Source organism: Aricia agestis, chromosome 4, assembly GCF_905147365.1.
Source record: "Aricia agestis chromosome 4, ilAriAges1.1, whole genome shotgun sequence".
NCBI classification, from domain to species: domain Eukaryota; kingdom Metazoa; phylum Arthropoda; class Insecta; order Lepidoptera; family Lycaenidae; genus Aricia; species Aricia agestis.
The window spans coordinates 6066187-6080302 of record NC_056409.1 but is presented as its reverse complement, the minus strand read 5'-3'; the positions used below and the strand labels follow the sequence as shown (position 1 = coordinate 6080302).

The window sequence follows — 14116 nt, the reverse complement described above, 5'->3', positions numbered from 1 at the left end:
ATTGTATATAAAATAAAGCCTCATAAAAAGTATAGACTAAGATAGAGTTCTACGAACAAGAAAGTGAGATCGATTTTTCATTAATGTGTGAGTGCAACTACGCTATTGCATGACCAGACGACCAATCACGTATGTAACGAAAAGCAGCTTAATTTATGCATGTGTGTGTGTGTAAACGCCTGTAAATAAAGCTACTTATATTGTTTCTAATTTGAGTTCTAATTCCCGGATTACCTGTCACCACATTACCGTCTCGATAGCTAATCGATCCAGATAATAGGCAACATAAACTAATCTGTATACGTGTTTAGACAAGCGGGGAAGCGATATCGACGAACATCTGCTCTATCGTACCCGACCAACTGTTGATTTCGGCTGAAAATACTCCAACTCACATTAGTAAGGGTTGCCGCTGAAAGCATTAACTTGAGCGTCGATAAATAACCGAAGCTCAAGATACGCTTTTGTTGGTGTATGAATTTTTCAAACATCACCATTCACCACCACAAATCCCCCTTATTCCCGCTTTATGAGTTACAATCGTCAATAACCTTGTTTTTACAATTTATGGAATTTAATCTTTTCTAATCTATTGTTTTGATTGCTCGAATAAGATATTACTTTATTCCTTAAGAATTAGATATTCTAATGATCAAAATGAATCTGATGATACCTCTCAAGATTAAATACGAGTATCGACAAACTACATATTTAAGCTTTAGTGCTTATCAAAGGAAAAAACAATATTAATAGAAAACATAAGCCCCTCCTTTTTTAACGTAGCAAAAAGGCAAAGAGTGAAGACATTGTAAAAACACCGATGTTCGTCTATTTAAAGTAAATTCTAGTAATGCGCACAGGTCTGTTTATTCTTAGATATACTTTCTAAAACGAGATAATGAAACAGAAATGACATGAATAAAATTAATTAAAAATGCATATTGAACTTTTCAGGGAGACTCTATCTTCACCCACACATTCCATGGTAAGTTCAAAATAAAACTACCACACGAGCTCAAATAGGTTGCGGGGCGGTATCTTTACATTTTCTGCTAACATGTAATATACTTTTGAGCATAAATTACACCCACTCGTATAAGAAAATTTATTTAAATGGTTGTTATTACTATTGTTAAGTGACCTTTACTTTTATTTTAGAAACTAGCTGCTCCCGCTTCTTCGTATGCGGCAAATAAAATTCCTTCGATAAAATGTAGCCTACGTGCTTTCCTGCCATCTACTCTACATCTGCGCCAAATTTTATCAAATCCTTTGCGTAGTTTAAAGATCTAAGCATATTAACGGACAGCGGGAAGCGATTTATGTTTTATTTTAAGTGATAAAAAATATTGTATAAAAGCTTCCAATCTACTAAAAATATCGACGAGGGCAACCACAAATTTGGCTCGAGATTATTGAAATACACCGCACGATATGAAAAATCAGACGCAAAATGCCACCCATTTAAGCCGAAGATGAGATCTTTATTGGAAACGTCTAAGCTCCTAACTCCATGTTTCAAAATAATCCTGAAATCCCCGAACACTTTTATTGCATACCTTCACCTCGAGTTGACTTAGTAGTCATTAGCGTGAGAGCGAAAGTCAACACTCGTTTATGTGCCAATTAATATATTATGAACACGGGTATCGTTTTCTTCCGAATTTAAATTTTAAAGTACCTCTATAGGTACTCCAATTTGGTACCATCAAAGTCCAAGTTAATTAATCATTTTAAAATCTAATTTATGCTCCTTTAATTTGAGGTTTGGCAACAAATAATTGAAAGTTTAAAAACAAGATGAGGGTCGTTTCTTCAATTCGAGACAGTTAAAATTGCGTTGACAAGATTTTTTTGCATTTCTAAATTCTCTCTCACTTTAGGTAGCTTCATAATAATCGGCCAAGTGCGAGTCGGACTCGCGCACAAAGGGTCCCGTACCAGTATAGAGCAAAAATAGACAATAAAAATGTTTTTTGTATGGGAGCCCCCCTTAATTAATTATTTTATTTAAATTTTATTATCAACTATTAAAATATAAATACAACTGAGCATTATTTGAACATTTCAAGTGTCTACCTATTGCCACTATTGATACCGAGCAGAAAATTGCAACAAAACTACGTTTTTTGTATGGGAGCCCCCTTAAATATTCAAATTATTTTGTTTTTAGTATTTGTTGTTATAGCGGCAACAGATATACACAATCTGTGAAAATTTCAGAAATCTAGCTAAAGTGGTTTTTGAGATACAGCCTGGAGACAAACAGACGGACGGACAGACATTGAAGTCTTAGTAATAGGGTCCCATTTTTACCCTATAGATACGAAACCCTAAAAAGGATCCATGTGATTAATAATTTAGTTTAATATAACATACCAGAAGTTTCATATAAGATACCAGACAGGTATAATGATCTTAATTTTGAGACTAGATTTGTAGACTACAGATCGACCACGACGAGTAGGCCGCGAGCTCAGAAATGATGAAGCTCAGAAGGTGACGATTTTTACAGATTGGGCCCCATTAATTTACCAAGTGCCCCAGTTCAACAAATATGCAACTGGCGAAATCTCTCCCTTTTCGGAGACACTTGTAATTTTAGACAAGAACAAAAGGCAGAGTCATTGAATAGCATAATTGAGACAGACATCTTACATCTTCTTATGCAAATAAACGTCTGCGGAAGATGGTATCCGCCTCAAGTCCACCGCCATCACCGGGACGTCACCGACAAAAATTCAAATAAAATACCATTCTATGACCTAGGCTATAAGTTTCATTTTGCTCTACGCCACTACAAAGCAGCGACGGCATGGGTAGCTAGACCAATGTCGTTGGAAAATGAATTCTATCTTCTAGGTCATAAAGTGGCATTTTATTTGAATTTTTGTCAAGGAAGTCCCGGTGACGGTGGCTATGGGCAAATGGCCTAAGTGATACACATTACCCACAAGTGAACAAAATTGAAATCACAGTTTCCTGTAGACATGCAGTAATAGATCAATAAAGTTAGCAGATCATCAACTCTCCACCATTTCCGCTAGGATCAAGTACCTACACAATTTATTAGCTCTGCGTAAGTCAAAATTGCGAATTCTTAAATTTGTCCAAAAATATTTTTTGTGAAACGAATTATGGTTGGACACTTGAACACCAACAAAAATACTTTTTTTTTATTAAATAAGGGGGCAAACGAGCAAACGGGTCACCTGATGGTAAGCAACTACCGTCGCCCATGGACACTCGCAACATCAGAAGAGCTGCAGGTGCGTTGCCGGCCTTTTAAGAGGGTATACGCTCTTTTCTTGAAGGTTTGCAGGTCGTATCGGTCTGGAAATACTGCTGGTGACAGTTCATTCCAGAGTTTTACAGAAAGTTACGCGAAAAACGCACTGTGGAAGACTGCCACTCATCAAGGTGATGAGGATGGTATGTATTTCGCGTGGGACGATAGCGCAAAGTTGAACAATTCCTCAGAGCACTCCCCGTGATACAACCGATAGAGGATGCAGAGTGAAGCAACATCTCGGCGTAATTCCAGGGGGTCCAAGCTGTTTGAAACACTATGGCAGTCAACAATTCGAGTAGCCCTTCGTTGGATACGATCCAGAGGGAGCAGTTGGTATTTTGGCGCCCCTGCCCAGAGATGAGAACAATATTCCATATGAGGCCGAACCTTATATCTACCGGTCAACGAAAACCTAGCAATTCGGCCTTTGACATTATACCTCTTTGTCTCTTTCACTCTTATTTCTACTGGTATGCGATAAGGGCAATGTAGCAATATTTTCGTAAATAAAAAATAACTTATAGGTATAGTTAATGTCCGAATTTCTACGTGTTTGGTTTAGAGGTCAGCAGTCCAGTTTTATTATGACGTCAAACATTACGCAGAAGTAATTACAGACAGACGTTCAGGTATTCACATATAAGTTCTAACACGACCACTTAGCTCATTAATTACATGAGCGATCATATCCGCAAAACAATATCCTCAAGAGCTGGATAAAAAACGTAAAAGTCGAAACAAAAAAGGACGTGCCTCGAGCCTCGACTGCCGATCCGGATATTATGAGGAGGTATTTCGTTTTATACTCGTAATATACTTTAGTACTCTTTGATTATAAACACGACTCTATGCTGTATAAAACTTTTTAGCTGAGTAACTCATTATTTGACATAACAATAATTAATTTATCAAATAATCATGTCCGTCTGTATGTAACCTCTTCACGCCTGAACTAGGTACATGAACAGATTAGGTCATTGGGATAAAAATTGGTATGACAGTACTTTGGTAAGGCCTGGGAAAATGTGAGATTTCCGCGTGATATACGTGAATGAGGTGCGGGCAACACCTAGTAATCTTTTTTATTTTTTTTATTTTTTTAAGGTCGCTTTAACATCAGGGTCATTAGCGACCACAACATAGAATACATTACAGAAGACTTAAATACATTTGTATAAATTTATCATTTCCAAAAAAGCTAGAGTTTTAATACATCCATTTTCATCATTTAAACATTCTTTTAGATCGGTAGGTAATTTACAATAGCTTTTTTCAACATTATAGGACAAACATTCAACAAGGAGGTGAAAAACAGAAAGAAAAGTGTAAACTTAGTAATATTGTGAATATGGGTGATGTTTGTATGCCCAATTCGCAATCTGGTTATAACTACTTGATCTATTTCTACACCTAGTAATCTTACAGTCATTGGATGACCATAAAGTTATGTTTTGGCAAGCTTTAAGTTTTCTGAATAAAAAAATAAAACAACTAGATGGCACCCAGCTCTCCGTTGCGGTAAGTCGTTTTTTGCGCGGGAACCGTACATTTTCCCAGGATAAGAAATATTTACGTCTAGGACTCAATCAGTTAAGCAATTTAGGCATGGAGAGGTAACAAAAACACAGACAGACACACTTTCGCATTTAAATAAAATGACATTTTCTAAAAATGATTCCTAGCTAGATCGATCGATCGCCCTCGAAATCCCTATACAGTGTGTAACAAGAATAAGTGATAATACTTTAGTGTGTGTACGTGTATCTTGTAGAGAGTTCACTGTGAAAGTAGCAGCGCTGAAAGACGAAAAATTTTTTTCACTTTTGTATGGGCAAAGGCCCGAGCGGCACGAGTTTCCCCATACAAAAGTGAACAATTTTTTAGGTCTTTCAGGGCTGCTACTTTCACAGTGAACTCTCTACAAGGAACACGTACACATCCTAAAGTATTATCACTTATTTTTGTTACACCCTGTATATATACTAAATTTCATAAAAATCGTTGGAGCCGATTCCGAGATTCCAATTATATTATATATACAAGAATTGCTCGTTTAAAGATATAAGATTAGTCTGTATGTAGGTAGCAAAAACACGCCTTCGCTCTTTTGTTTAAAAACATCAAACGCAACAGTTTAACGAGTGCTGATTGAGAGTTTTTAACGAACGTACAAAACGAGTGTGCATAAAATTAAATGTGAAGAAACAGCGAAAGACGAAATGAATTGTGATAGGTCACGTACAACGGACACATTACAACACGTAATCGATTGCCAACTAAATCTAGATAAGTTCAGTTAAAAGTAATTAATAGCTTAAGATATTGATATACATTTCTTGATATTGTAGGCGCTATTACTACTGAATCTATGATAGCATAGTAAATTCAGTAGCTGTTAGTATGAATTATATTTAAAACATGTTTCGAGTTGGTGTCTTATCATTATTTTTAATTAAGGGGTCAAACAAGGACAAACGGGTCATCTGACGGAAAGCAAGTACCGTCGCCGATGATTTTTTTTTTGATGAAATAAGGGGGCAAACGAGCAAACGGGTCACCTAATGGAAAGCAACCTTTTTTTTATGAAATAAGGGGGCAAACGCGCAAACGGGTCACCTGATGGAAAGCAACTTCCGTCGCCCATGGACACTCGCAGCATCAGAAGAGCTGCAGGTGCGTTGCCGGCCTTTGAAGAGGGAATAGGGTAATAGGGGAAGGTAGGGATGGAAAGGTAACGGAATAAGGGAGGGTAGGGAAGGGAATAGGGTAGGGGATTGGGCCTCCGGTAAACTCACTCACTCGGCGAAACACAGCGCAAGCGCTGTTTCACGCCGGTTTTGTGTGAGGACGTGGTATTTCATGGCTCATGGCTCTCCCACGTCAACTATATATACTCTACTCGGATACTCGCAACATCAGTTAAGGTTAAGAGTTGCAAGTGCGTTGCCGGCCTTTTGAGATTTATGCACTCTTTTTGAAGGTTTGCAAGTCGTAATGATCCGGAAATACCGCTGGCGACAGTTCATTCCAGAGATTTACTGTTTTACAGTTTAGTTTTTAGCAGGTATACTTTATTTTTAATCGAGAAAAGGTAGTAGATTCTTAGTAAATGTAATCCCACCAAAAACATAAATGTAAAAATGGAGAGCCAAGTTCCATACAAACTTATTCTTGTCTATGGACTTCGCCGTAAAAAGGATGTTGATCTAAATGAGTGCCAAGTTCTATGGAAAATTGAAATATGTATGTAAAGGAACCAAATAACATTATGAACAAAATATAATAGATTAAATATTTGTCCATAGAGTATAGACACTAGCTAGTCGTCCTTTCATGTTTGAATATAAAATATAAAATTACTTCGGACCCACTGTAATCAGGTCAGGTTCAAAGTTCATCCAAAGGTCCAGCAACAGACTCGATGACCGAGTGGACGAGTCCGAGAATGAAATACGCAGGCTGTTGATGATGAATTGTATTTATATCTCAATTCCTAAACGAGACTCGCACGAGACCCGCACTAAATCTCTATAAATGAGCTCGCTACGTTTACTCGGCAAGAAATGAGTACACCGACTAACTTGACGCTTTGAAAAATGTCTTTCTATGATAACAGCGTTGATATATTGCTTCTTTTATTATTCAAAAAATAAAACATACACGTTGCTTTATGAAAAAACACAAACACGAGATTAATCTATCACGGGCGAAAAGCTGTCCTGAAAATCATTTATTTAATCTTTAGTCCTTACTCTTTACTGTGATAATACAGATTACTACCAAGTACTACTGCAAACTTTTTGCGAGTGCATTGACTAATTAATATTATGTAACATAATATTATAAACGCGAAAGTGTGTATGTCTGTCTATTACCTCTTTAGTTTTTACGCTTAAGAGCGGGCTGTAAAATTTTGCTGTGTTTTCTAATAAGTTTTAGGTACGATCCCGGAAGACGATTGACTTAAATGAAATTGAGATTTATTTAATCATTGTATATTTATCTGATATTTGCCTAACGGAAAACATCAAAACACGATTCACTTATGTTGACACTATAGTTACCTATATTTTTCGAATTTATGAATATTTCTGGGCTTTTCAACAAATATCTGTTACACTTATTGAGTTACTATCGTTAAATAACTTGCACTACTACAATCACACACTTTATAAAATAATGACTAACGGAAATATTATTATTGTATTTAATTTGTAAGTAATCATTAAAAACAGTTTTGAGACTTACGACCTTTACTTTCGTGCTATAAAGAAGTCCAGGGAAGGTTTTAAAGTGATACGAAGTTCACCGGGACATCTAGTACTAAATAGTATTCTATACTGTACTCGGCGAAACATGGCGGTATCGGTCATTGACTCCCTGTCAAACAACTATATTATAATATGACAACATCTGACACAAGATAGTTCATTGTCAATCGTGGTTTAACTACAATATATGACATGACAAGTTTTTGATAGGGAGTCAATGACCGCTACCGCCATGTTTCGCCGAGTACAGTATAGTTTGGTGCAGTAGTAATGTAAGTAGTATACGACGTGAATCTGGAGTAGCGGGGCAAGGCCGATCTCGGGCCTGCCGCCTGCGTGCAATCTTCTTCATGCCGATCTTATTAGTCGTTAGTCGCCGCGAGACACAACCGACTAATAGGTAATAATAACCTTTTATATTAACACTTTCAGTAAAAGTACAAAATCAGCAACGAGTCGAGATGAAGAAGTAAAAATGAAGTATATGCTATTTTTCTTTTACTACTGTCTTTTAACTTTTATTTACGGATTGAGTCTAATAAGTATGTAATTATTATTAATAAGCAAGTACTTTAGTTATTTTAAGAATAAACTAAAAGCCGAAAGTGATATGATAACGAATGAAGAACCTAGCTACAATATAGATGAAACTTTTTAACTCTTTATTCTGAGCATAAGTTAAGACTACTTGTTACTGGAGAATCTTTACTCGGTCCGATTCTTCGCAAATCTATTGTGATAGAACTTCTTACACTTTTATTACTGCAAAATCGATAAAAGTATTTTTACTAGTTCGATTTCGCATCTTCGATTAAAAATCGATCGCTGTCGGCCTTCTTACTTCAGAGTTCAGATTAAGGGCGGCCACTCATGGACAGTTTCTATCTGTCGCAAATGAGCTGGTATGAAGTGGTTTTTACCCGACTACGACGATGATAAAAGAAAGTATAATTTTAAGCCTATCAATGTGTCCTCATAGCGTCTAAACTACTAGTTCAATAACTTTTAAGCAGCCTCTACACGTTGGCCGTGTTTGCCGAACAGAAGAGGACGGCGCTATACTAAAAAAAGTGATTGAATTATTTGCGTTTTTTTTTAATAAGTTCCGATCCATATTTGTCTTTATTAATTATTTTTTATTTTAATTTAATTATTTTAATAAGCTCTGATTCATATTTGTCTCACATTCGTCCAAAGTTGTCTAAAAATAAACACTAAGAATTTCATCCAGACACAGTCGACCTGTTGCTTGAATGTCCTCTTTTATCAGCTGAAGATTACGAAGAAAGTGAAGTTGTGTCATTACAAGGCGATGATAGCATTGGAGATCCACTATGTTTGTAAAGCGCGTTGCTTTAATTGATTATTATTTATTATTGTTGATTTATAAGTTTCATTTGAAATTGTTTGAGTTATTAGTGTGTGTAATAATTTTTATTTTATTATAATTACTATAGTTTAGTCAGTAGTTAATTTTAGTTTAATTTTGTTTTTGTTATCCATGTTTGTAAATACAAATAAGTATTGTTGCTTTTTAAAAGTACATGTAATGTTTCTCGGACAATGCCCATTGTTTTTTTTCGCCTTAAAACATCATTTTTGTACAAAACTTATAAAGGATTTATTGTTACTCTTTAGGAAATCTATCAAATTGTATTTTTTTCCACACCTAAAAGGTTCGTAAAATTATTTCAAAATTTTGAACCCCTCTACTGCAAAAGGCTGCACGTAAATTTTCGTATTTTTTTTCTAAACCTTACATACCATTAGAACTTTACTTGTTTCAAAAATGAACCAGAATGACTTAGTAGTTTTTGCAAAAAATATATTTATAGATTCCGTCCCATACAACATTTTAGTAATTATTATTTTTCACCTTAAAAATACATTTTTATAAAAAACTTAATAAGGATTTATTGTTACTCTTTAAGAAATTATTTCAAAATTTTGAACCCCTCTACTGCAAAAAGCTGCACGTAAATTTTCGTAATTTTTTTTCTAAACCTTATATACCACTAGAACTTTACTTGTTTCAAAAATGAACCAGAATGACTTAGTAGTTTTTGCAAAAAATCTATTTAAAGATTCTTTCCCATACAACATTTTCGTAATTATTTTTTTTCACCTTAAATATACATTTTTATAAAAAACTTAATAGGGATTTATTGTTACTCTTCTTAAAATCTATCGAATATGAAAAAAAAAAGAACAAATATGAAAAACCCTTATATAATGCAATTATTAATAACATTTTTTAAATTAAATAACTGACCGATAATTTAAAGTTATTAAGTGGGAATTTCAAGATATAAAAAATTTTGTATCTTGAAATTCCCACTTCCTTTATTTGTTCATTCGTTCGTAGTTTCTCGCCGATTTTCTGTGAGACCCTGATACATTGATAATGACCTTGTCGAGCCTCTCTCACTCAGCACAGCTCTCCCAACTTATAAAACATAATACAGAGAATTCCATAATTTAACACTCCAAACGGGGTACTTAGCGAAATTATCCAATATTAGTTTCAAACTAAATTATTCATTCAACTCAAAGCATTTGACCCAAAGTTGTTATCAACAAGAAAGTAGGTTAGCTTTGACAGTTAGCAGCATGAAACAATGGAGTATTAATCAACAACATACTGAATATTTGAGTTTCCAGTAAAATTTATTAATTTGAACCAGCCATCTATTATGATCATACATTGAATGGTGCATTATGCAAACACACATTCAAGGATTTGTCTAATTTAAATTTGTATAGTTTAGAAACTAAACTTTAGATTGTCTTTGTTTATAATCATCATCAATCTCTATGTAATTTGAATGACAAATGTAGCTATAATGATTTGCATTTCAATATTTATTTATTTATTTATTTATAGCCTTTATTTTCAGACTTGTTGGATTTTTAACTTAACCTGCTGACTCTTGCGGGTTAAGCTAAAAGAAAAATCCATTTTAATATGAACATACTTAATACTCATGCACAAACATAAGTATTATATTAGAAAGTTAGCTCCAAATTGTCATTGCAATTTTTTATGCCATTTTTAAATGTAGGCCATGCTTCAGTATGAATGGGTCAGCTCAACTGGATCAATACCAGGACCACGGCCACTTATGAACTTGTATTTATTGTTGTAATTGAGGGAACATTACCTATCACAGAACCTGAGTGAACATATTTTTTACTTGCATTTTTCTTCAGCTTAAAATATTTAAGACTAGTATGGTATGTCAGACTTGAAAAATGTTAAAATTATAGAATGAATATTGCTATTATAAAGCAATAACAAACATTCTGTATATAGTATTATATTATTTATTTAAAAATTTGAATGATAAATGAGTATAAGGACTCATTAATCAATACCTTGATCGTGGGAGTCGCAGACACAGTAGATTTTTAATTGTTATGCGACAGCCGGGTGCCGCTTGGGGATTGATGGTTTAATGAAAGATTTTACAATAGGGAAAAGCAATTTAGTTAATGAATAGTGCCATAATGTTGTATTATATCACAAACAAAATACATATTTAAGTAATATTATAATATTTTATTTTTACATTAAGTAATAAGTAATGTCTTGTCTTGTAAATATATTTAAACATATTGGGCATCAAATTATATAACAGTCAAGGTGATTCACTTGTCCAAAATGTCAATGGAAAACCGGTTTCGTAAATATATATCAAGTACTTTATGTACCAAAGTGTTTTAATACAAGGTATTATAGAAAAAACAATATATTAAGTATAGTCACAACAGACATAACTACCAGTAGTTCGACTGCAAAGAGACGGACAGGTTTCAATATCTGTCAAATTCGTCGGGTTTCACAAGGATTATGAACGGAATGTGCCTCGCGCTGGCTGATATAATTTATTTTTAAATATTTAAAATAAAGATTTCAAAATTGGATTCTGACAATTTTAATCACATGTGCCAAAACACAAACAACAATACGACCAAAGAGGAACACGTCCAGCGAATATGTCATAGTTTTAAATTCGTAGGTAACAATTTAACAACCCTAGCGACGATTTTCGTCATAGTACGTCGTTTGTTAAATTTAAAAATTTCAACATCAGTTCTAAGTCGGTATACTCTATAACTCTGTCTACTCTGGTATAGTGCCAGAATAGCAAGGAAAAAAATCATAAATTTATCAATATTTTATAAAATATCTTCTTTGTAAAATTACACATAGATTTTTGTACAAAATATTGATAAGTTTATGATTTTTTTGTAGGTAAAACTTAGGTAGTCTTTAGTAAAGCATGTACAGATTTTTAGCATTTAAGATTGATTAATTTTTTGTACTTTGGGAGTTGGAGGCAACTTTTTAACTACTATTTCTTCAAAGTGTCTAAGGTTGGGTTGCACCAGAGGTGTGGTTAAAGTTAAAGTTTAACTAAAGTTATTTTTATAGTTAAATATGGTATCCTTTAGCTTTAACTTTAACCTTAACTTTAACCGGAGAAATTCACATATGAGCGGAGGTAAGGATTATTATTATACTGTAAGATAAATTTACAGTTAAAGTTAAAGTTAGCTGGTGCAACCCAGTCTTGGACTCTGATTGATATTTGATCATAGATAACCTGTAAAATATTATTAGCAACAACACAAATTGACTACAATCATAGTTCAAACTAAATTTTTTTGAGGACTTATTTGGAAAACATTGATGCTTAAGTTACATTTGAATTTGAATACAATAAATGTTACAAAAATTAAGGTTACTTAATAATACATATATGTAACAAGATGTTAGTGTAAACACTGCTATCCTTGAAACCATCAAATGAGCCCCTCAAAATGAACAACTTTTTCTATGAGAACAATGCTGCAAATAAGTATTAAGAGGGCTTACCTTATTGATTTAAATAAAATTTTAATCAGTTAGGTTTTAAGCAGTTTGCAATGATGGCCCTGGTTTGTCATAATCATATTTATAATATAAAACTGTTTTGGTGACGGACAAGCTGTACAAAGTGAAAGACCAATGTTGTAACTCTTTTAATTGGTTATTATACTTGTTGTTACATATTATTTCTATAACGCACATGCATGCAGGGAAGATGTTTTCAATATTAAGCTACAGTTATATGTATGGTTTATTCAAGATAATGCATCACAAAAATTAAGAAAATTTAAACTTAAAAGCTGTTGGTTTGACTAAACAATAATTCTGATTTAATCATTTTTCACTAATATAGTTTTGGTTTTGTTTCAACAATGCAATTATTGGTATTCACACAAAAAGTGAAATCAATATCAATTTGATTAGTCAAAACTTTAGGAATCACTTGCTATTTTGCTGTTAAATGTTATTAGATAAAATGCGTAATGTTAATGTTATGCGTAACAGCATTACTGACTGGATTTTTTTTTTTATAAAATTAGGGAGTGAACGGGTCACCTTATTGAAAGCAACTACCATCGCCTGTGGACACTTATGACATCAGAAGAGTTGCACTGCGCATTGGCGAACTTTTAAGAGGGAATATGCTCTTTTCTTAAAGGCCATGTTCATGTTGAAGTAAATATATTCAAATCATACTGCCGGACAGGTCATCTATGGGGATTTAGTCAATTACGACTCATTTTAATTATTCTTAAGATACATGTTAGGAAGTAAAAATTGGTAAACCAGATTACTTTTGGTGCACTAGATAATGTAACAAGATAACAATATTAAATTTTCATAATTATTATCTGATACTATAATATAAAGTTGATATTGTGATTGATAATAATTAATGTACTTGATTAGTATGTAACATAAATATTTCCCTATAGAGCACTATCTCGCTCTAGGTTGCTAGTTTTGCCTTCTCGCCATCTCTCTCACTCCCTTCACTACTTAAAGTAACAAAAGTGCAATAATACGATTATCTTTTTACTCCTAGAATATGCCATCGACGTTAACCTCAACACCCAACAAATACACCAAGAAACTTTACTCAGGAAAAGTTTCGCACCACTCAGCTTGTCATACGATAATAAACAACAGTAGTAACAAGCATAACCTATAACCTTACGTTAACATACGTTTATTATTATGGAGAAGCATCTATGGCCTTCCTTTTAACATACTTATATTTGGTATTAATAGTACTAATAAATTAGTAAACAAATAAAGGTATACTGACCCTTTCTTCATGAGCCACCTCTGATGGCTTCAACTGTTGTAGAAATATTATGAGTAGGAAAACACTTATCCATTTTATATACACGCATTGGATATCACAATTAAAATACTTATGTTTGCACTAGTTGTCATAATCAAACTATAATTCCACTTTTCGTTGCGCTAAACGCAGACGTCATTGACAAACAACCAAAGTGACGAGTTATTGCACGGGATCACATAATAAAAGAAAACACTACATATTTTCAGGGCTATAACAACGACATATCACAATTCTTATCACTTGACGTTATTACTTTAATTACATCGTCTTATTTGGTTATTTATAAAAATAAAAACGTACAAAGCAAAAATCATTCATTAGACACTCGCGACGTTGCACACTCGCAAGTA

General features: G+C 33.7%; 1 protein-coding gene across 2 annotated transcripts in view; it reads right to left on the bottom strand.

The window, feature by feature from the left end:
• The window catches only part of LOC121726676 (AF4/FMR2 family member 4), a 229147-nt gene extending 215031 nt beyond the window's left edge, over window positions 1-14116 (bottom strand). For both annotated transcript variants that reach the window (XM_042114140.1, XM_042114142.1), the window contains exon 1: window positions 13725-14116. Coding sequence is in view for 1 of the 2 variants with exons in the window: in XM_042114142.1 (XP_041970076.1) it covers window positions 13725-13735 (11 nt within the window). In the remaining variant the exon portion in view is untranslated. The remainder of the gene's footprint in view (window positions 1-13724) is intronic.